At 43.9% G+C, this 25,194-nt stretch overlaps 1 protein-coding gene across 12 annotated transcripts in view; it reads right to left on the bottom strand.

Moving 5' to 3' along the window:
• The window catches only part of ABLIM1 (actin binding LIM protein 1), a 419,225-nt gene that overhangs the window by 235,484 nt on the left and 158,547 nt on the right, over positions 1-25,194 (bottom strand). For all 12 annotated transcript variants that reach the window (XM_089653044.1, XM_089653039.1, XM_089653047.1 and 9 more), the window contains exon 2: positions 22,773-22,907. In XM_089653044.1, the coding sequence (XP_089509170.1) occupies positions 22,773-22,907 (135 nt within the window). The remainder of the gene's footprint in view (positions 1-22,772; positions 22,908-25,194) is intronic.

The raw sequence follows: 25,194 nt of genomic DNA, 5'->3' as shown, positions 1-25,194 counted from the left end.
TTAAATACTCTTGTGATGGTGGAGAACCAGGACAGGAGAGAAGAGAAAACGAAAAGATCATAAAATATAAAATGTCAGGTCAGACGATTCCTGGCTCTCCGTTTGGGACTCAGATCACAGAGGTCATCGGCTGCAGGGAAATTCGGCAGTAAGCCCCAAGAAAAAAAAGAAGATTTCACAAAGTAATAAAATAAAATCTTCCCGGATCCCGCAAGCCCTGCGATCTCGTTCCTATCAGCCTCTGGCGAATATTGACTTCAATTACACATTCAGAAATCTGTCTGCGCGGAGCTGCGGGGAGACGGACGCCACAGGCACGGCCGGACAGAAAGAGGCCAATCTCTGCTATCAGCCAATCCCCGAGGACTTTTCAGAGAAAGCAAAAGGTGAAAACTCAACCATGAGCACAATTCTATGCATTAAAGTGGTTGTAATCCCTTCCATATACCCAATAAAGTGACTGGCCTCAGGTGATACACAGAGATTAAACAAGTCCTCCTACATAAGTTGTACCTGTTTATCTATAGCCATCTTTCCCCTACATCCATTCAAAATGCAGAGTTTACTCCGGATCTCTCAGCTCTGAATAAGCAGGAGGTGGAGAGCTAAAGTTACATCAGTGGGGAGAGCTCTGAGAGCTGATTGGAGGGAAGGGACACACTCCCCTTCACACAGCTCACAGGAACAGAGCTGAGGCTGTCAATCTCCTGGAGGTCCCTCCCCTGTCAGTATTTTTCTTTTGGTATCAGGAAAACATGTCAGAAGAGACTCATGCAAAGGAGACAGCAAACAAAAATGACACTTAGGGGTTTATTTACTAAAGCTGGAGAGTCCAAAATCAGACTCCCTTCTGCATAGAAACCAATCAGCTTCCAGGTTTCATTGCCAAAGCTTCATTGAACAAGCTGAGGTTAGAAGCTGATTGGTTTCTATGCAGAAGGGAGTCTGATTTTGGACTCTCCAGCTTTAGTAAATAAACCCCTTAGTGTTCTGGACTGAGACAACTACACACTATAGAGGGATATGCATTGTTCAGATTTCATGCCTGAGGTTTATAACCACTTTAGGGTGGAGTCTATTTAATAATTTCTTTAAACAGATATGTCAATGTATGGCAGATGATGGAGAGTAAAAGCAGAACTTCACTCTCTCAATCAACATATATTAATTTTAATCCTTATGCTGCTAGCCTTAGTAAATAGATAGTAAGGCATTTTATATATACCTTTTTTAATTTTTTTTTTTACATTTTTTCAATTGCTTCCTGGTTTCTGGCCTAGACCAAAATTAAGTCATACATCCCATTTGTAGGAGGGGCTTTCTCAGCTAAGCATGCTCTCCTGCCTGCATTCCTGAGCTAAGGGCCAATGGATTTCAAAACATAAATACTACATGTGTCACCTGCCCATATTCAAGATGGCCATGGCTAGAAATGCTAGGGTAGGTGCTTTTCAAAGTGATTTCTCCACAACATAAAGCATGGAGACATGGGTGGAAGGGTGGGTTTGATGTCACCGAGACGAATAATTACTGAGTACAGAACAGGAAACGAGGGGAAATCTTCCAATGGGGACCAGTTGACAACTGTCTCTTACTTCCCATCATTCTAGTCCCAACCCTGAGAACATAGTAAACCCCACCCAGAGTCCATTCAATGACCAGGCATGCCCCACCTACTTACCAGAGTGACCCACCCAAAACCCCACCTTTAATTATGACACTGTGATCCCAGGACCATCGCCTAGGACACATACACCTACGGGACTGGAGTCCAAGATCCAGGACTGTACCGCCATGTCTAGGACAGTTAGCATCTATGATATCAAAGGGAAATTTCCTAATTTGGAGAGATTTCATTTCACTTCCTTTTTGTGCCTACAGGACAGGAAGTGAAGGGAAATCCCCCAACTGAGACAGACAAAGGGGTTTTTAAACCTTTTTTTTTTACACCATATTCAGGATATAAATGGGGAATACCCCAATGGGGAGTGTTAGAAACATCCAACAGGGCTGGAATAGAGCCAGCAGCTACGTCAGGAGGACACCCCAGCTGGGGCCCCAAAGAAGATCTCGAAAGCCAAGGCAGATTCAGCCCACCTGGCTTCACCTGTAACTAAAATGTAAATTTTAGGTCAATTATCCTTTTAATCCATTTCTTTCACAATCTGTGGTTTGCACTATCAAATCACACTTCAGACAGCCCAAAACACCCAAACTGCGGAGAAGGAAATCTATGTACTAACAGCTGATATCATGCAATTTCCAGAAAATACACATTTCAAAGACCAGTCCATCCTGTTCAAACTTTTCAAACAGCATACAGGTTATAGCCTACTGCTTCTCTAAAAACAGGCGCCATTGTGTTCCAGGTGATCATGGTGAAGAGTTCCCCTTTAAATCTGTGCCGAGGTTAGAAGGGAGAATGGAGGGCAGGAATTGGACGCCTCCCCCCCCCCCCCCCCTCTCAGGAGAAATCCCACCATCCTGGCTGTCTCCCCTCCTGCAGACAGTCGTACTGAATTTCCCAATATCGTATAAATAATGGATGACCCGCTGAAACCAGAGCGCTGCATTACCAGGAGCCGGACAAGGTCACCACTCCGCCACAAATGACATTCCACCAATGACTTAAGTACCAGATCGTTCCAGTTAAAGGGACCTCTCAAATGCTGAGATTCACACACAAGTGATTGGAATGTTGGCCACAAGTGACGTTTATTAGGGCCCAATTACACCATTGTGTTGCAGTAACGTTACATTATTATTATTATACAGGATTTATATAGCGCCAACAGTTTGCTCAGCGCTTTACAATATAATGGGAGACAATACAGCAACAATACAGTTCAATACAAGAGGGATAGGAGGGCCCTGATCCTTGGAGCTTACAATCTAAGAGGGAGGGGCTGGTGGTACAAAAGGTAATAACTGTGGGGGATGGACTGGTAGGAGGAATAGAAGATTCCGTTACCAGCTGAAGGCAGGATAGGCTTCCCTGAAGAGATAGGTTTTCAGAGATCGCCTAAAAGTAGGCAAACGTCTGATAGATTGGGGTAGAGAGTTCCAGAGGATGGGGGTGGCTCTGGAGAAGTCCTGGAGACGAGCATGGGAGGAGGAGACAAGGGAGCTAGAGAGCAGGAGGTTGTGGGAGGAGCAGAGAGGACGATTTGGGTGATAGTTGGAGACCAGATTGGTGATGTAATTATATGTTACATGTGCTGCAGTTCCATTACTATTAGCCCCCCAATGCACTAGGATAACACATATATAGCGCTTTGTCATGTGTTGTGTTAAAAAAAAAATATAGGTTGTGTCCAATTTCCAGGATGTTTTGTTGAAATAGCAGTCCATTCATTTCAATGATTGGCATTAATGCAATGTGAGACATAACAGGCTGCCGAAATTTAACTGGGTCCTTATACTGGCTACGGCTAGGTTCACACCTATGCAGTTTGCGTTTGATCTGTTTCTGCTGTGCATTTTGCATTTTTGCACTTGCGTTTTTGACGCCTTTTTTTTCCTTTCTTGTTGCTAGGCAGGTTTAAACCGCAAAATGCAACAAAAACGTGGCAAAGACACAGCAAAAACACACTACATGCTTTTCTGCAGCGTTTCCATTGATGACTATAGAACCAAAAACGCTATTTTTTGTGTTCAAAAAAGTCCATGACCCTTTCCAAAAAATGCACCGGGTGAAAATGCGGAGATGTAAACATGTCCTATAGGAAATCATGTTAAATGGACTGTACTGCGTTTCTGAAAAACACAAAACGATGCAGAAAATGCTTAGGTGTGAACCTGGGGTAACTCTAATACAGAGAGATATATAGACAGACAGACAGACAGACAGACAGACAGACAGACAGACAGACAGATAGATAGATATAAAGATAATAGATATAAATAGAGCTAGACAAATCAATATAAAATAGAGGTACAGTGCCTTAAAAAGTCTTCCTCCCCCCTGAAATATTCCACATTTTGTCATGTTACAACCAAAAATGTAAATGTATTTTATTGGGATTTCATGTGATAGAGCAACACAAAGTGGCACATAAATTGTGAAGTGGAAGGAAAATGATAAATGGTTTTCAACATTTTTTACAAATAAATCTGTGAAAAGTGTGGGTGCATTTGTATTCAGCCCCCCGGAGTCAATACTTTGTAGGACCCCCTTTCGCTGCAATTACAGCTGCAAGTCTTGCCACAGATTCTCCATTGGATTTAGGTCTGGACTGTGACTGGGCCATTCTAACACATGAATATGCTTTGATCTAAACCATTCCATTGTAGCTCTGGCTGTATGTTTCGGGTTGTTGTCCTGCTGGAAGGTGAACCTCCGCCCCAGTCTCAAGTCTTTTGTAGACTCTTAACAGGTTTTCTTCTAAGATTGCCCTGTATTTGGCTCCATCCATCTTCCCATCAACTCTGACCAGCTTCTCTGTCCCTGCTGAAGAAAATTATCCCCACATCATGATGCTGCCACCACCATGTTTCACAATGGGGATGGGTTGTTCAGGGTGATGTGCAGTGTTAGTCTTCTGCCACACATAGCGTTTTGTTTTTAGGCCAAAAAGCTAACTTTGGTCTCATCTGACCAGAGCACCTTCTTCCACATGTTTGCTGTGTCCCCCACATGGCTTCTTGCAAACTGCAGTGGCTTATGGCTTTCTTTCAACAATGGCTTTCTTCTTACCACTCTTCCATAAAGGGCAGATCTGTGGAGTGCACGACTAATAGTTGTCCTGTGGACAGATTCTCCAACCTGAGCTGTGGATCTCTGCAGCTCCTCCAGAGTTACCATGGGCCTCTTGGCTGCTTCTCTGATGAATGCTCTCCTTGGTCGGCCTGTCAGTTTAGGTGGACAGCCATGTCTTGGTAGGTTTGCAGTAGTGGCATACACTTTCCATTTTCGGATGATGGATTGAACAGTGCAAAGTGAGATGTTCAAAGTTTGGGATATTTTTTTATAACCTAACCCTGCTTTAAACTTCTCCACAACTTTATTCCTGACCTGTCTGGTGTGTTCCTTGGCCTTCATGATGCTGTTTGTTCACTAATGTTCTCTAACAAACCTCTGAGGGCTTCACAGAACAGCTGTATTTATATTGAGATTACATTACACACAGGTGGACTCTATTTACTACTTAGGTAACTGAAGGCAATTGGTTCCACTAGATTTTAGTTAGGGATATCAGCGTAAAGGGGGCTGAATACAAATTCACGCCACACTTTTCAGATATTTATTTGAAAAAAAATTTGAAAACCATTTATCATTTTCCTTCCACTTCACAATTACGTGCCACTTTGTGTTGGCCTGCCATATAAAATCCCAATAAAATACATTTACGTTTTTGGTTGTAAAATGACAATATGTGGAAAATTTCAAGGGGTATGAATACTTTTTTAAGACACTGTAGATAGATAGATATATAGAGATAGATAGATAGATAGATAGATAGATAGATAGATGTGACATCACACATTTGCTGTAATAAATAATTTAATAATTATCCTATGGATTCCCTCCAAAATCTATAATGATTAGGCAGCGCAGTCAAGGATTAAAACACTTTTGGATATTTCTGTAGCTAAAGGGAGATAATTAAATTATTTTAATTATTATTATAGATGGATAGACAGACAGACAGACAGACAGATAGATAGATAGATAGATAGATAATGTACAGAGATGTGAAGAAGCACTTTATTTCCAGTATGACCCCCACGGCCTTAGAAGGACCCATTACTGACCCTGACTTAGGGATGCGGAATGTTTCGGACTCTTGGCTCACATACCCCATGTAACAGATGGATATAAGAAGATCTCTAGCAGGATTTACATAATAAAAGCCAAAAAAGACACAAACACAAATTTAAAAAATCCTCATATCATTTCATCATGCTGTTCCATTACACATCAAACACAAACACGTTACCAAATAAATGATGAACACAAGGCAGAGATGGAATGTTCCGTGTGTAGATGTGATTTATAATTGCATCCTCTGTTGGTGGATACAGATTATACGAGGGGATCGAGTTATTGTGAACTTATAAAACGTGTTCAGACGTGACCATTTAGTATTCCTATCCGAGCAGAGAACCGGTGTGACCAGCTTGGCAGGAGAGAAGAACATGTCCCGCTGAGAATGGCTCGATAAACATTTAAAATGAATGCAATAAAATCACCCAAGAACTACCCTAAATTCAGTCCGACTTTGAGGACTCCTGTTTAAGTGACAACAGATTTTGTTGATACAATTCTCATTATGGACTTATCAACCAAAGCTCTTTCATATCGCCGTGCAGTTCCGGTGGTATTCTGCTCCTGTACTGTTGTCCACCGTCCCTTTCACCCCTTATTATCCGGGTATTTTTCTGTTCTGTTTGCTGTGATGGTTTAGCTGACTATTCTTCCTGCAACACTGTAACCAAATTAATTATACATCATTTTTTTCTAGACAGACCTTTCTTCTGGTGGAATTTAATAACCAATAGGATTTTTCTTTTTTACTATATAAAGGAAGTAAGACCTAAAACTTGGGTTTGTTACATTTACTATTCATTTCTTTACCTTTAAAAAGACAATCCCACAACCCTTGTGGGTCAGTGATACTTTAATCCCCCATCCACCTTTAAAAAAATCAATCCTATAATCATTGGTGGGCAGGGGCACCTTAAACCCTACCCCTCCCACATACCCTTGAATCCTACATTTACTTTGAGTCAGAGTCAATGGCATGTTGACCCCCCCCCCCCCCCCCCCACCAAAAAAGCAATCTCACAATAATTGGTGGTCAGTGGTACTTTAAATGACCCCCCCCCCAACCAACACCTTTAGGAAGAAATCATATCACCATTGGTGGCCAGTGGCACTTTAAGACCCCCCACCTTCACATTTGATCTGCCTTCCCTACCTTCTGCTGTGTTTACAAATGTTCAGCCTATTCACAACTGAGGAAGTTGAGCCTTCTCCGTTGTGATTGGGCTGAAGGTTTGTAAACACTGCTAATGTTTACACTTGCAATTGCTGTGATTCAATCACAGCAATCACAAGGTACAGAACCACTCTGAAAGGCTCTATATATTGTGACTGTGATCTGTGCTGTTCAATGACAGCTCAGATCATTCCTGGCCGCATGAGTGTGATTTCTGAACTGCTGTTTATATACGGCACTCCAAAATACATGTCCACCTCCCTGTCTTTTTTCACAGTATAGCGGAATGGAGGTGGTTAATCCTCCATGTCACAATCTTCCCATCTTAACAACCCCCCACACCCTTTCAGGTGGCTTTACCCAATCAAAATAGTGATCTTTCTTGTCACTGTACAGTTTTGTTGCAGCACCATTCCCAAATGTCAAAGGGACCCCTAAGGCTCCACTTTGCACCTATGCAGGTCCAATGGAGCATGCGTTTTTGTGCGATGTGGGAATGCATGCAGCTTTGCTCGTGTTCACACAATGCACACATGTAAGCTGAGCTTAACATTCTCTTATTAACTTAAAGTGTTACTAAACCCACAACAGTACAATCAGTCGGTAGATGCAGTAAAGCATGCTTGTTATACTCACTGTGGAACCTAAGGGGTTAATCCTCTGCATTGTGTAAAAAGGCTGTTTGATCCCTTCTTCTCTGCCCCTGCTCTTGTTGAAATGTCCACCTGATACAGACTGAATCCGTAGTCACATGCACATGCTCAGTTTGGTGTGTATTGCTAGAGAGGTTTTTTTTTTTTCCCTTGGGAGAGTGCATGTGATCAGCACAGGGCCAATTAGCACTGTCCAGACAGAGGGTCTGGGGTTTCACATCCTCCTAGTGCAGAAAGAAAACTCCTCCTACGAGCTTTAACCAGCGCTTTGCTGAAGTCACAAGACTGCTCTAACTGCTGATGAGAAAAGGTACTTAGCAGTTTATATTTACTAAAATATTTGCATTTCCATGTTGTGTGTACCATGGGAGACCAGATATAGTGAATGCAGAGGCCTGGGAGACCAGATATAGTGAATGCAGGGTTTGGGGAAACTAGATATAGTGAATGCGGGGTCCGGGGAGATCGGATATAGTGAATGCAGGGTTTTGGGAGACCAGATATAGTGAATGCGGGGTCGGGGGAGACCAGATATAGTGAATGCAGGGTTTTGGGAGACCAGATATAGTGAATGCGGGGTCGGGGGAGACCAGATATAGTGAATGCAGGGTCCTGGGAGACCAGATATAGTGAATGCAGGGTCCAGGGAGACCAGATATAGTGAATGCGGGGTCGGGGGAGACCAGATATAGTGAATGCAGGGTCCTGGGAGACCAGATATAGTGAATGCAGGGTCCAGGGAGACCAGATATAGTGAATACAGGGTCCTGGGGAGACCAGATATAGTGAATGCAGGGTCCAGGGAGACCAGATATAGTGAATACAGGGTCCTGGGGAGACCAGATATAGTGAAGGCAGGGTCCTGGGGAGACCAGATATAGTGAATGCGGGGTCCGGGGAGACCGGATATAGTGAATGCAGGGTCCGGGGAGACCAGATATAGTGAATGCGGGGTCCGGGGAGACCGGATATAGTGAATATGATAATCTGATCTTTAGTACACAGCTTTCGAGAGCCGATCATACAAAAATATCTGAAGGAACAAGGCTGAAAATTTTTCTCGTGCGATAACAGAACGAACAACTTTTGTTTAATCTGTACAGTATTCGTCCGTAAAAAAAAAGACTGTGCATTCTCAGAGACAAAAGAATACATTACAAGATAAATACAATACATTACATCATTCCGAAGTTGTATCCTGTCTTACAATAACTTTCGTAACTTTGGTAACCTTGGATATGAGACTAGTATGCAAAAAAAAAATAAACGATCATTCATCCAATATTCTCACCGTGCGTATGAGGCTTGAATCAAAGTGTTAAGTCTTGGCGGCACACCAAACAGCATTATCACATTGTCACAGGAAGTGGAAAAATAAAAGATCTACTGGCAGGATCAACAGGTAATACCATGTCACAAGGGGGACTGGGGGAAAAACAAAAACCGCTGTGGAATTGCTATTGAACCATATATGTTCTTTTTATTTTTTTGCCAGCGTTACAAATGAATCCTAAAAGGCTCTGTTTATAAAACTGGCCAAATAATTGCTTCTCATTTCGGTGCACTTAAAGCAGAGTTCCACCCAAAAGGGGAAGTTCTGATTTAATGCTTTGTTCCCCCCCGCTCCCCATTAAGGATTGGCACCTTTGGGGAGCGGGGGGGGGTACCCAAATTTGACAGGTACCCGCTTCCATTGCCTAGGCAATCGATAGCGGAAATTGTCCTCCCCGTAGTCTTCTGGGACACGTGACAGGTCCCAGGAGACTACGGGGCCATTCACAAAGCGCAAACTTCTCGAGCATGCGCAGTGGGTTCCCGGCTGTGAAGCCGCAAGCTGTCACAGCCGGGTGCCCACACTAAAGATGCCGGCACCAGGGAGAGAAGACGGCCGGTGAAACCAGCGATGGTCCGAGGGACAGGTAAGTGTCTATATTTTAAGTCAGCAGCTACAGTTTTTGTAGATGCTGACTTTTTTACTTTTTTTAGCAGCTGGAACTCCGCTTTCACCCAAAATTCCCCGTAGTATATTCTGCAATAAGTTGCAATGAGGAAGTGGGAAAAAAAAATAAGTCACTGACAGGTCCCCTTTAAACCTTTTAGTTCAGTAACCGATTCTCGATCTCTTCCTGTCCATCATCATAATGCAAATGTTACTTTGAGTGCTGATCCATTATCTGCTCCTTTGCGTCTCTCCGAAGTTGTGTCCAGCACATTCCCGGCGTGTCACACTCTGGTCCTCCCCTCCCTTCCTTGGGGACAAGATGGACTATTCTGAGTCCTTTATCAGTGGATATATTTAGATGGAGTCCTTTTGTCCTAATTGTCCTTCACAAAGCAGACTTCACATTCTTGGCACAGTGAGCAGATTGAAGACATGGAGGGTCTGGGGTTGAAATGAAAGAGCAAAAATACTGCATACAAATACCATTTCATTTAAAGAGAAACTCTGGGACAGTAAAATATTGTCTAATCCATTCATCATGTGTATTCTTCCTTGGATCTTGATGAGCTTTGTGTATTTCTTCCAGATCTGTGCAGTAATCCAGTGTGAGACTTTTCCTGTAATAAAGACCTCTCACTGCTGCTCTCTCTCCTTGTGCAGGGTGACTGGTCTTGTCTCCGCCCCCTCCTGTAGTTTTCTGCAGGCAGCCTATAGTGGGTGGGGTCTGCTGGGCCCCTCCAACAGCTCTGCTCCCTGCACAGGCCATGTACAGCACAGTGATGATGTCACTGCTACTTTTTCAAGATAATATCTGGGTTTGCAAAGGCCTTTGGTGCCTTTGATATCCTTTGCGGCTATTGAGGAATACATTTAATGAAAGTCTTTACCTTTAGCGAAGGTTAACACTGTAGCGGGTCCTACGTCGTGCGGTGGGCAGGCACAGCAGCCCATAAATTAAAACGGCTGCTGAATCTTTTTTAAAAATGGGACGGCATGGCTCTCTGTTTTCCGATGCGTGGGGGAGCCATTAAGAATGAATGTCACCCCCTTCCTCCGCTCAACTATAAAAGAGCAGAGCATTTTAGCTGCAGGTTGAGGAAAGTGTGCGATTTGCATGTGTTCCCAGACCCCCTACAGTGTGAACCTAGGCTTAATGCTTACATAAGATGTGTCATTGGAAGCAATGCATTTAGTGGTTCCACACTCCATTTAGTTATGAAAGTATATGTAAAGGCAACATTATTTTTTGTTTTGGACAGATTGGGGGAAGGGTTAGACCAGGGGTGCTCAACCGTCTGAAGAGCGAGGGCCACAATGGCATGAAATTGTTCAGAATTTCTTCTTTTTTTTTTGAATAGCATAAAGAACATTTTCCTCCTGCAGCCACTGAATGCCAGCGGGAGGGAGACGAGGCAAAGCCAGCTTTCAGCAGTTCCAGGAGGAAAGAATTAGTTCCTGTTTATGCAGCCCCCCACCCCTCCTTTCCAAGTGTAAAACAGAATGTGACAGGGAGGCTGCATGGGCCCCCTGGAGTATGGGATCACCACCGGGCCCCCTGGAGTATGGGATCGCCATTGAGACCCCTGACGCTGCACCAGTGGTTGGGGTGTGTGGTAAAAACACATCTGGGTTTTACCTCCCCCCAAACCGCAAATGTAAACGAGCCCTATAAGGCTGCTTTCCCATTGATGCACTGCGGTCTACCCACACCTTCGGTGCAGTGCTGTGTACCTGCGGCGTTCCTGCGGGTTACCTTTGTCGTCGACTTCTACTATATCTCGCGGGTGTGGTGCACTTATTGAAAACGCACTAAAACTCCCACATTCAGTTTGAGGTGGAGGGCCACATCAGAGGGCTTCAAGGGCCACATGTGGCCTGCGGGCCTTAGGTTGTGCACCCCTTGGTTAGACCCTCTGCCAAGTTTTTATTGAGTTATGCATCCCCACTGTGAAAACTGTCAATGAGGCAGAAAGTAGGGGGAAAAAACTAAACTTTGTTGTCATGAGAGCTAAAGCTGGAGACAGCGGGGGCCAGCACGGGATGACATCACTCCAGTGCATGTGCAGGAGCGCAGTCATCCTGGCACACATTCAATGTACCAGAATGTAAGCGGAGCTGTGCATGCATTCTGTAGGGGGTTGTGAACAGGCAAGTGAGTGAATTTCATTGCAGAAGAGACGTCATCTGCAATTCTGCAATAAAGAGAATGCCTGTTTGCAACCTTTTACAACTTTAGTTCCACTTTATTGACAGCTTTAATACGTGTATGTTAACCCCTAGATGCCGAGCATACACAAATATACGGCCTCTCGGAGTCTGGGCCTTGACGCCAAGCGGCCGCATATTTGCGTACCATTTGAAAATACATATGTCCTGAAAGCACGCGCCCCGCACATATGTCCGTGACTCACATAAAAGTCCCGATCTCCCCTTGCGATCGGGACCTTTTCCGATCATGTGACCACCGTGACAGCAAATCACGGCGGTCACATGACCCTAAAACCACCTCCCGGCTCCTGAAACCTCTTAAAGGGCCGGGAGGCGCCGACGCAAAGGTTAATGTTAATGTGTATGTTAACACAAAAGGTATAAACAGAGCCTCATAAAACTTTCACACAAAATGCAATACAACCGCCAGCCCTGGCCATAGTAGAATCCTTACTGGAGTTTTACAGCAGGACACGGAAGTTGAAGAACACAAATTGTTTAACTTTCTATTTAGCCATTTTCATTACCTGATTTTTTTGAAGGTGAAAAACTTGTGTGCAGCAGAGCCCCCAACACACCCCTTATACTCGCCTGAGCCCCATCCCAATCCACTAGACCGAGGGTCTGTCCACTAGACCCTCGGCTCTCCCGGGTTTCTCCCTCCTCATTGGCTTAGACAGCAGTGGAAGCCATTGGCTCCCACTACTGTCAATCGGTGCCAGTGAGCCAATGAGGATGGTAACTAAAATGACATTAACTAAACGTCCAGAAATAAACCCAAGAGGTCCTCTAATTAAAGACATTTTTTTTTTTACCTTTTGTTTTGTTTTTTTGTTTTGTTTTTTTTGCAGACTATAATTAAGTAGCTACTGCTTCAGGGAAATGCAGTCATTTTTCATTTTTCTAGCTCATTTTTGCTGAAATCCCTCCACTCCCTTATGAAGATGTGTGCAGCTTACTATACAATGGAAACAAGAACCACACAAAAATGAAATACAAAGTGAATCAGCCCACAGCAGCAACCAATCAGAAAAGAATATTGCTGCAAACGGCATCAACAAAGGAAAGCTGCAATCGTACCGAAAGAGCAGAATAAAAAATCAGAAAAAAAAAGTATATTAAAAAAAATCTGCATTTAACAGAGAGTACAGTACCAGCCTCATACAATGGTTTGCTTACCTGACATTTAGAAAACTAGTCATTGCACACAATGCAGCTAATTCTTTCCTCAGTATGAAGCAGTCATGTCAATGAAAAATGATTGGTGATTGGTTACCTTGGATTACAGCACACTGGGTTAGATTTACTAAAACTGGAGTACTCAGAATCTGGTACAGCTGTACATGGGAGCCAATCAGCTTCTATCTTCAGCTTGTTCAATTAAGCTTTGGCAATAAAACATGGAAGCTGATTGGTTTCTATGCAGAGCTGCACCAGATTGTGCACTCTCCAGTTTCAGTAAATCACCCCCACTGCATATTTTATTTAAGATGTTTCTAAAGTCTCTTTTGTTCTTTTGGATGGAGTGGTGTGGGCTTAGAAACTTTAGTAGGTCTGTATTGCTGCCTGGGTCCCCCCCGTTGGTAAAATTCACCCCATTTGTCTTGGTGACTCTTGTCATTCGAATTGGAAGTCATGAGAAAATCTAAAATTTTACAGTTGTCGCCAGAACAGGAACAGAGGGGAAATCTTCTAATGAAGACACCTAATCCGATGACAATTATCTACAGCAGGGGTGTCAAACTCCATTTCATCACGGGCCGTATCAGTATTATGATTGCCTTCAAAGGGCCGGCTGCATCTGTAAGACTAGATGTCCAGAGCACCCCCCCCCCCCCTCCATTACATCAGATGTCAAAAAATCCCACGCCCTCTCTAACATCACCGTGCACCCCCTTTGGGGACAGAGCTGGAAAGCAGAAAGTGCCGGGTCTGGAGGAGGACCAGAGGAGGAGTGGAGTCAGTTACCAGAGTCTGCTGAATGCTGAGACAGAGATGAGGGGGTGCTGCAGCTGCACTGAGAGGTGCAGAATTTGGCAGAGGAGTTCTATTCTCCTCTCTGCTGCCGACTGCTGAGGGACAAGGTGGTGGCGGAGACAAGGGGGTACCTGCAGGAGAGGTGCAAGGGCCACATGAAATGGCCTGGAGGGCCTGATTCGACCCGTGGGCCTTGTGTTTGACACCTGTGAGCTACAGAGATTTCCATCACTTTAAGGAGATTTGCTCTCATTTCCTGTTGTGTCTCTGGGACAGGAACTCTCTCAAATGGGACACAGATGGCAAACCATTACCATAACATAATACAAAAAAATAAAAGTAATAAAAACAATTTAAAAAAACAAACTTTTGTCTTAAGATATTCCTTAAGGCTAGGTTCACACCTATGCAGTTTGCTTTGATCCGTTTCTGCATTGCATTTTGCGGTGCGTTTTTGGCACGTTTTTAGTGCGTTCTGCAGATTTAATTTTTTTTTCTCTTGTTGTTAGGCAGATTTAAACCGCAATATGCAGCAAAAACGCAGCAATAACGCACTACATGCTTTTCTGCAACATTTCCATTGAAGTCTATAGAACCAAGAACGCAACTTTTTGCGTTCAAAAAAGTCCCTGACCCTTTCCAAACAACGCACCAGGTGAAAACATGGAGATGTGAACGTGTCCCATAGGAAATCATTTTAAATGGACTGTAGTGCGTTTCTGCAAAACGCTGCGGAAAACGCTTAGGTGTGAACCTGGGGTAAGCCCAATTATTAATGAACGTAGTCACTGACCTTCTCCGGGAACGCAGAATGAAGTCTCTTCCTCCAGTCCCAGCGTGAAGTGCTCGGCACAGAACAAACTTCTTCCAGAATCTTTGTATCGGCCTCTTATCAGCTGCTGTCTGGTCTGACCAGGAATCTCTTACTAGAATTAGAGTCACACGATGGACACAAGGATCGCTCCTTCTGAGGATGATGCAAAACGTTTTTTTTTTTCGAGTTATGTGTGTTCTGTCCCAGAATAGGCGCCCAATGAGGCCCTCTTAGACAGTGATAAAGATTCTTCTGATTGGAATGTCATTGTGTGTATGGCAGGGACAGCCTGGAGGAAGAGCGCAGCTTCTCCCGGTACAGCCACATGACGGGCCAGGAATGTAACAGCCAGGAGAGATAAAGAGAAATATATAAACACGTCTGACTGACGGAGATGCTTCACCATTCAGATCTCCCCACCGTATGCTGGAACATCACTTTCTGTTGGTCAGCCGAGGATCAGATCTCCTCTACAGCTGCAGCCAAGTTGGTGGAATGAAAGCATTCCATTCCTTGCTGATTCCAGCTGCTGCAAAATGGCAGTTGCAGGAAGCCATCTAAACAGTTGGACATTACAAGGGATGTCCATATGATTCATTGTATCATTATAGAGTTTTCTACATTCCATATACTTAGATTTAAAGGATAAGTTCACCTTTCGTAACATGTTACAGCCATATTGAGCCCGGGTTCACACTGATGCAGTGCGAAATTTGCACCGACCGAAATTAGTTCGCAAAACACGGTGCGATGTGCAGAATCGGATCGCATGGGTGTGAACACCCATGCAATCCGATTCTAGTGCGGACCAAAAAAAGGGTCCTGCACCTTTTTGGTGCGAATGTGGTGCGATCTGATCAATACAAAAAGTATGGCTCAAATCGCACCGCACAGAATTCGCATGTGAGTTGCACAGGAATGTGGTGCGGTTATTGTGTGAATCACATGCGGTATGCTGCACCGCATCAGTGTGAACCCAGGCACAGGGTGTAACATGTTATGTTCACACCGGCCCCCACCCTCCTATCCCTACTTTGACAGCTAGCGGGGGATCTTCTCCCCCCTCGCTAGCTGTCAAATTTTTAAAAAACGTGGCCGTGCGGGGCTCTGGCAAACCACAGCAGATCTGCAGGAAAGCTGCAGGAGCATTGTGCTGCACCCTTGGTGCTGGTAAACTGCAGCGCAAAGTGTTAAGGCAGCCTTATAGGGGGCTCAGGACAGTAAGGGCTCCTCTACATTTGCAGTTTGGGAGGCAGTAAAACCCCATAATTGAGATCTTTTTTACCACCCCCCCCCCCCCCCTACCATTGATGTAGTGTCAGGGATTGCAATGGCAACCCCACTCCATGCTCCAGAGGGCCCGTGCAATCTCTCTTTAACATTATGTTTTACAATTGGACAAGAGGGGTAGCGGGGGTGATATATACAGGACCCAATCCCCTCCATTTTCTTCCCGCCACTGCTCCCCCCCATTCCATTGCAATTTAACAGCTGCAGGAAGAAGATTTCCATTTCATTTCATTGTGGCCCACGACCAGTTGCCTAACCACTTAAGTGGCCCAACTCTTTACTACGTCAATGTTAGACTTGCTCAACAGAAATGGTTTCTTAGGCCGCCCATAGATGACTCCATTTTCTTTTCTTTCCACCACAGGTGGAAGGAAAGAAAACTATCTTGAGTCACAATGACTGTGTTGATCGGGGAATGCCTCCCGTGGAGCTATTGTGTTCTGCTGGGGGGGCACAGGGACACCATGATTACTGCAAGCAGCTATAGCCGCTGACAGTAATCAGATGTAAAAAAATCCGACAGAGTGGTTGCACCTAAGTTGACATGGGTACAATCAGCCTGCCCATACATGGATCAAATCTCTTCTGGTCCCTGCTGAGCCGACTGAATTTTGATCTATGGATGGCCGCCTTTAGACTGTGGAGGAGATTGGTTATGAAATCTGACAACACAGGAGGGCAAGCGGGAGATGGGAACAGAGCGTTGTCACCCTATAACAAGAAGTTCCTGAACAAAGACCTTTAAAGTGGTTGTAAACTCTTTTTTTTTTTAATTTTCCTTACAGGTGAGCTTATAATAAAACTTACCTGTAGGTAAAATGAATATCTCCTAAACGTGCGCAATTTAGGAGATATTCTCTGTTTATTTAATCCGGCGCATGCGCTCTGAAGGAACAGTATACCCATGCCGCTCCGTCAGAGCTGTGTAACGTGGCCCAGGACACATGCACAGAAGTGACGTCATCGTGGCCCGGCCTGTCAGAATGCCGGAGCTCGTGAACCCAGAAGGAAGACATGTGAAGATGGAAGCCTCTACAGCGGTGACAGCGCGTCACTGGAGGGCTTCGTTTCAAGGTAAGTTTTACATAATGTGTTAGTATGCGATGCACAATACTAGCACATCATGACATTAGCTTTTCTTTGCGGTTTACTACCGCTTTAAGGCAGGATCTTCAGAGACTGTTTTCATGAAAGCTGCAGAAGAGCTAATATTTTAAAGTTTATTTAGAGAATGTGTTGGGGGAAGGGAGGATCTGGGATAATTTAGTACAATTCACATTTTTAGTCTTTACCTTTTGTGTGTGTATTCGATCTTTTTTTTTGTACTGTCACTTTAAAAGCCCATTCACACCTTCACCTTTCCTCTGATTCAGAAAAAAAATGCATACATGTCTTTTGGTGTGTTTTAAGTCCCATAGACTTCAATGGAAATGCATGAAAAACAAATGAAAACTATTTTTTTGTTCTGATTTTCTCCATCATTTTTGGGCAATGAAAACTCGCAGTTTTGCTGACAGCTTGTTATGAGCAAGCTGCATTATAGATTTACACAGGGCGCCATAGCCCCCCAATGCAGGTTCTGGCGAGGATCACCCTATCTTATCTTCAACTGACAGTCATGCAGAGTGCAGCACACAGCAACCTGAAGATACTATATGCACCATCACAACTAAAACGTAAGTAGCTAAGCATATGTGTAAGAAAATATGGATAAATACAATATATTTATTATAACAGGGTGCAGTGATCATGTGTGAGGTGTGGAGGTGCGTTGACACCCTCCTGTGCAGGAGCTTGGAGGAACCGCACTTACTTAACAATGCAGATATTGTTATCACCTTGTGTGTGCCATAATCTGAACAAACACTGCGGCTTCATACACAGCAGACAGGCGACATTCCCAACTGGTTTTATGATGCCTGGATCCACATGTGGCCTTACAGAGCAATTAAAGGGAAACTCCAAACTTAGATAATAGGATGCACTGGCATATTCTGTATAGAAAAGGAAATACAAATTATTTTGTCAACTATGTAGATGTGAAACGGTGGAAAGGTCTGTTGTGGAATTATCTGACATCACTGAAAAGAGGTATAGACTCCAGAGAGAGCTATCATATTACCCCGGGACAAATCATTAGTAAGACCTCATCTGGAATATGCAGTTCAGTTTTGGGCACCAATTCACAAAAACAACACTGGGGAACTGGAGAAAGTACAGAGAAGAGCAACCAAACTGACAAGAGGCATGGAGGAGCTCAGCTATGAGGAAAGATTAGAGGAACTGAATGTATTATCTCTTGAGAAGAGGAGATTAAGGGGGATATGATCTCCATGTATAATACATAGGGGTGGGATATGATCACCATGTATAATACATAAGGGGGGGGATATGATCTCCATGTATATAACATAAGGGGGGGATATGATCTTCATGTATAATACATAAGGGGGGATATGATCACCATGTATAATACATAAGGGGGATATGATCACCATGTATAATACATAAGGGGGGATATGATCACCATGTATAATACATAAGGGGGATATGATCACCATGTATAATACATAAGGGGGGGGATATGATCTCCATGTATAATACATAAGGGGGGATATGATCTCCATGTATAATACATAAGGGGGAGATATGATCTCCATGTATAATACATAAGGGGGAGATATGATCTCCATGTATAATACATAAGGGGGGATATGATCTCCATGTATAATACATAATGGGGGATATGATCTCCATGTATAATACATAAGGGGGGATATGATCTCCATGTATAAATACATCAGTGGTTCATATAGTGAACTCGGTGTAGTTATTCACCCTGAGGTCATCACAGAGGACAAGGTTGCACTCTTTATGTCTGGAGGAAAAGAAATTTAATCTACAAACACGGAAAGGTTTCTTCACAGTGAGAGCTGTGAGAATGTGGAATAGACTCCCTCAAGAGTTGGTTCTGGCCAGCTCAGTGGATTGCTTTAAAAGAGGCCTGGATTCTTTCCTAGATACACAGAATATAACTGGATATACCATTTATAGGTAAAGTTGATCCAGGGAATATCCGATTGCCTCTCGGGGGATCAGGAAGGAATTTTTTTCCCTGCAGAACCAAATTGGATCATGCTTTGCTGGGTTTTTTTGCCTTCTTCTGGAGCAACTGTGGGTGTAGGATTATAACTTTTTTTTTTAATGGTTGAACTGGATGGACTTTTGTCTTTTTTCAGCCAGACTAACTATGTAACTGAAACAATTTTTGGAACAGGTCTAGGATAAATGAATTGCGCTTTCATGACCCTCGGGGGGGTGGTCATTCATTTAAAGTCCATTTTACTCTTAAAAAAAACGCAAACACCCACCTTGATTTTGCTAGAGAAAGATAGTATCAGACATGGTTGGAGGTCAGTGAATAGGTTTGCCTGCCCCCGAGGACTGAATTTAGTACACTGAATTTCTAATACGTTTAAAATAACCCTTAAAGGATAAGTTCACCTATAGCAGCATGTTACGTGTTACTGGAACAAGTGTGTAGAGCGGGGTTTCTCAACCAGGGTTCCACAGAATCCTAGTGTTCCTAGGGGTTCCTTGAGCAGTGAGAAATTTCTGCCTCTCTTGTAAGTTCCCTTAAACACCATTGATCTTTTCAGTTATCTATAAGGGAGTAATTCCTTCCAAGGACCACAAGTGTAAGGAGCATTCTTCCCACCGACCATCACATTGATGTATCATGAGTTGTAGATATAGTCATTTTTAGCAGGGGTTCCCTGAGACCGCAAAGTTATTTCAAGGGTTCCTCTGCATTGAAAAGGTTGACAAATGCTGGTCTAGAGCTACCACCTCCTGTGAGTCATTGTCAGCTTCTATAACACGGCTCCTAACCTCAAAGGTCTCTGAAAACCTCCAATCTCCAATGAACATAAGTAAAAGCTGGCGTCAGTGTAAAGCAGCTAAAACACGCAATCCTTTATTACTAAAAAGCTTGAAAAAGAAAGCAAATGCAGCCAACATAGCAAGGACCAGTAATCTGCAACATATTACATATCGGTTTTGGGTTTAGATACACTTTAAAGTGATGGCAAGGCAATATTCTATCAAGCAAATACATACAAAGTCTTCACCACCATGAGTAAGACGATTAACTCCGTCTCCATAAAGCACATGCACCACACCAAGGAGAGCAACAATTATAAAGACGCTCAATGAAACTAGGTATCAGAAAAGGAGTATTATTATTATTATACAGGATTTATTTTATTATTATTATAATACAGGATTTATATTATTATTATTATACTGGATTTATATAGCGACAACAGTTTGCTCAGCGCTTTACAATATAACGGGAGACAATACAGCAACAATACAGTTCAATACAAGAGGGTTAGGAGGGCCCTGTTCCTTGGAGCTTACAATCTAGGAGGGAGGGGCTAGTGGTACAAACGGTAGTAGGGGATGGACTGGTTGGAAGAGTAGAAGATTCCATTATTAGCTGAGGGCAGGATAGGCTTCCCTGAAGAGATAGGTTTTCAGAGATCGCCTAAAAGTGAGCAGAGTATGCGATAGTCTGATAGATTGGGGTAGAGAGTTCCAGAGGATGGGGGAAGCTCTGGAGAAGTCCTGGAGATGAGCATGGGAGAAGGAGACAAGGGAGCTAGAGAGCAGGAAGTCGTGTGAGGAGCGGAGAGGACGGTTTGGGTGATATTTGGAGACAAGATTAGTGATGTATTTTGGGGCAGAGTTATAAATGGCTTTATACGTTATTGTTAATGTTTTGAATTTTATCCGTTGGGCAATGGGAAACCAGTGGAGGGATTGGCAGAGAGGGGTGGAGGACACTGAGTGGAGGCCAGTGGAGGGATTGGCAGAGAGGGATGGCGGACACTGAGTGGAGGCCAGTGGAGGGATTGGCAGAGAGGGGTGGAGGACACTGAGTGGAGGCCAGTGGAGGGATTGGCAGAGAGGGATGGTGGACACTGAGTGGAGGCCAGTGGAGGGATTGGCAGAGAGGGGTGGAGGACACTGAGTGGAGGCCAGTGGAGGGATTGGCAGAGAGGGGTGGAGGACACTGAGTGGAGGCCAGTGGAGGGATTGGCAGAGAGGGGTGGAGGACACTGAGTGGAGGCCAGTGGAGGGATTGGCAGAGAGGGGTGGCAGATACAGAACGGTTAGTAAGGTGGATGAGTCTGGCAGCAGTATTCATGAAAGACTGAAGAGGGGATAGCCTGCGATTCGGTAGGCCAATGAGGAGGGAGTTACAATAGACAAGGCGAGATATAACAAGGGAGTGAATAAGTTGCTTAGTGGTTTCCGAGGTTAGGAACGGGCGTATCTTGGAGATGTTGTGGAGGTGAAGTCTACAAGATTTGGACAGTGATTGGATTTGGGGTAAATTGAAGTAAATCAACAGACAACCAGCCTATTAATAGGAACTTTCAAAAACACTAAGAAAAAGATTAAAACCCTGAGAAATTGGCCTCCACATCTTGTGTCCCATACAGAAAGATACTCTCATACAGGAAGACAATTATTGTTCAAAAAAGAATTGTTAGCTGTGGTGTCAACAACAAAGAAGATCCAGCGCACATCTACAGAGGCAATGTAAAAGTGCCATATGACCACACCCCTAAAATATATTCCAATGGTTTGCTCCACCCAAAAGCAAAATTTAAGGTATAGGTTGAGCCCGGTGAGTTGAGAAAGCCACCTTTCTTCCTCTTTTGGATGCTCCTACAGTGAGACCTCCCTTCCATGATTGCAGGCTTTGTAGCTGTCCACCTGGGAGTTTTGGGTGCCCCGTCCACCTCAGCTGTGTTCAGCAAAACCTGCTACATCTTACCCATAATTAAAAGTAATTACAAAATCCAGAAGGGATGGTGGGAACCTCTCACATTGGGTACAGCAGGTGTGCAGACCTGAGAATTCAGCTTAAGAACGGTGGGAATTCCTCATAATGGGCACAGCAGGTGTGCAGACCCGGGAACCCAGCACAAAGATGGTGGGAACCCCTGATAATAGGCACAGCCGGTATGCAGACCAAGGAACTCAGCACAGGGATGGTAGGAAAACCCTCATAATGGGTTTAAAAAGTGTTCAGACCCAGGAACCCAGCACAGGGATGGTAGGAACCCCTCATAATGGGCACAGCAGGTGTTCAGACCCAGGATCTAAGCAAAATGATGGTGGATACAGTCAAAATGGGCACAACAGGTGTTCAGACCCAGGAACTCAGCACAGGGATGGTGGGAACCCCTCATAATAGGCACAACCGGTATGCAGACCAAGGAACTTAGCACATTGATGGTAGGAAAACCCTCATAATGGGTACAAAAGGTGTTCAGACCCAGGAACCCAGCACAGGGATGGTAGGAACCCCTCATAATGGGCACAGCAGGTGTTCAGACCCAGAACCTCAGAACAGGGATGGTGGGAACCCCTCATAATGGGCACAGCAGGTGTGTAGACCTGGGAGCTCAGAACAAGGATGGTGGGAACCCCTCATAATGAGCACAACAGGTATTCAGAACCAGGAAGTCAGCACAGGGATGGTGGGAATCCCTCATAATGAGCACAACAGGTGTTCAGAACCAGGAAGTCAGCACAGAGCTGGTGGGAACCCCTCATAATGGGCACAGAGGTGTTCAGACTCAGGAACACAGTAAAAGGATGGTGGGAATCCCCCATAAGAGGCACAGCAGGTGTGCAGACCCAAGAACTAAGCTGATGGATGTTGGAAACCCCTCATAATGGACAGAGCAGGTGTACAGACCCAAGAGCTCAGCACAAGGATGGTGGGAACCCCTCATAATGGGGGGTAACTCTTCGGAATCTTCCAAACACTGAAATATCCGTTTTTTCTGGCGTGCCCACACCCATTGTTGAAGCTCCTGAGGATGGCAACAATAGCAGATACAGAAACATAAGAGGTTGCGTCTCACCTTTGCATATGAAGCATTTGATGTGGAAGTGTTTGGACTGGACTCGGAGGACCTCCCCTTTGCATGGCTCTCCACACTTATGGCAGCGGATGACTGGCTTCTCTGCAGGCTGCCCGGGGTCCTGGGAGTGGGCAACTGGAAGAGAGCGAGAGGGGAAATAATGAAACCACTTCCTGCACAGAGCAAAAACTTTCAGAGTCACAAAGAGAAAATGATATCTTCCCACATCAGCAATCCCAGAGGAGAGTCAGAAATAAAACACCATGATATAGGCTTCCTCTGCAGACAATAATGATCTACTTTGTGACACAACAGGAAGTGAGGAAAATCTCAGACAGTTGTCACCAGAAAAGGCATCCCCATTTTAAAAGAGAATAATAGTTTTTTTATGAACTAATTTTAATTTAAAATTCTTTTATTTTTTAAAGTTAACCACATGACCACAACAGCACCAATCTACCCTGGGCAGCCACTGGAAAATGAAGTCAGCTTCCCAGGCATTGAAAACACCAGAATTGGACACACAGGGGCTAATTGACCAACGTGCCTGTGGCCTCAAGTATGGATAGTTCTCTTTTCTTTTTGTTTACAAACGATGTTATTTTTCAAGAAATAGACTGTAAAGTGACATTACAGCTTCAAAACAGTATGTAAAACAGAAACAAGGCACAACTGAAATGTACATTTCAGAAAGTACAATCATGTAGAGTAAAGAAGAGAAGAGAGAAAGAGAGAAAAGAATTTAAGTACACGAGGAATATGAATAGAAAGGTAAGCAGAATTTCCCATTTTCTATCGAATAAGTGCATCTTGTCCAGTAAAGTGCAATGAATTCTTTCCATGAGCATCACAGCATCAACCCTATGCAGAACAGAGGCCAATGGTACTGTGAGAGATTTCCAGTGTAGTGCACTAGCTCATAGATAGTTCTCTTTTTTTAAATGATTATAATATTTGTGAATAAAAATATTTTTTTCTGCAGCCACCAAAAAAGTCCCATATATAAACTGACTTTTTGGGCAATCAACTCAGCCTTGGCAAAGTCACTGAACTGCTCAAAGACGGCTTTTTAATGATAAAAGATAGAGCTTTGCTGAAAAATGATACAAATCTCATATATTGTGACATGTCAAGAATTTATCTATACAGACTTTTAGTTACTGACATGTCCACTTCACGTGTCTCCATTATGTAATGCACCCATACATCATCACATCCAGTAAATCCTGGATAAACCCAAAGCACATACACAAATCTCAGGTAATTTGGGGACGTGTCAGTCCATGCAGGTGCTGAAGATGATTGTTTCCTGTAGACAAAGACCCATTGTGCGGGAAATCAGCGTCTTATTAATCGCATTGTTGACAGATGTCCTTCCTATCCCGCTATTAATTAAAGCACTGTGACCTTTCAAAGTGTATCTGAGAACCGACTGGAAGACAATTTTATATTTCCACCACTCCCTCAGTGATCAGACCTCAACGCTGTAACAAAATGAGAGGCTGCAGCAAGGGCTGATCGGTGTCAGACATTTGTGAACACAACCAAGAAGTGCACAAGCACCAGTATTTACATGACTGTGTCATCTCTAGGCCAGCATCTCAGTCCAGTAAGTACATGGTGATCCTGGATGATGCCTGAACAAAGATGCTGCCATCCATCCAAAGAGGAAAACAGATGCAGGCTTAATCAGAGGGAGTACTGTGATTTCTGGGAGAAGTAATAAATACCTGAAAGTGTTACAAGGACATATTACCGAGATGAAAACGTAAATCTGATGATAGATCCACTCCAATATGTTTTAAAGCATAACTCAATGAAAATGTTTTTTTCCCATGCAGTGGGGCTGTGCCCGCACTGCATGGGCTAACTGCTAATTTTGCCCAGGGGCACACAGAAAGGCTATACTTACCCGATCCTTCAATCATCTGGAAAACAGCGCTCCCCCACATCCAGCAGTGGACGGTTCCTGCTGTCCTTGACGTGAAGAAGTCTGGAACAGTCCATGCTCAAGACCACTAGAGTGTGTGGTGCAGAAGCGGCAGGGACCAGTTTTGCAATCATTGTGCTTTAAATTATTGAAATATTTGTTTTTCTGAAGATTGATCTTAAAGTGGATGTTTGGCTGCCCTGCCCCCTCCCTCTCTTACAAATGGAATATATATATATATATATATATATATATATACATACATACATACATACACACATACACACATACAGAATATACACACACTATAGTGCCAAAACTATTGGGCCAGCCCTCCAAATCATGTGATTCAGGTGTTCCAATCACCTCCATGGCCACAGGTGTATATAATCAAGCTCCTAGGCATGCAGACGACTTCTACAAACATTTTTGAAAGAATGGGTCGCTCTCAGGAGCTCTGTGAATTCAAGCGTGGTCCCGTGATAGGTTGTC

The sequence above is a fragment of the Staurois parvus genome, unplaced genomic scaffold, assembly GCF_062004578.1.
Source record: "Staurois parvus isolate SC_StPar_1 unplaced genomic scaffold, SC_StPar_1.0 ptg000697l, whole genome shotgun sequence".
Classification (NCBI taxonomy): domain Eukaryota; kingdom Metazoa; phylum Chordata; class Amphibia; order Anura; family Ranidae; genus Staurois; species Staurois parvus.
Note: the sequence above shows the minus strand (reverse complement) of the source record. Positions and strands in the feature narration are given on the sequence as shown.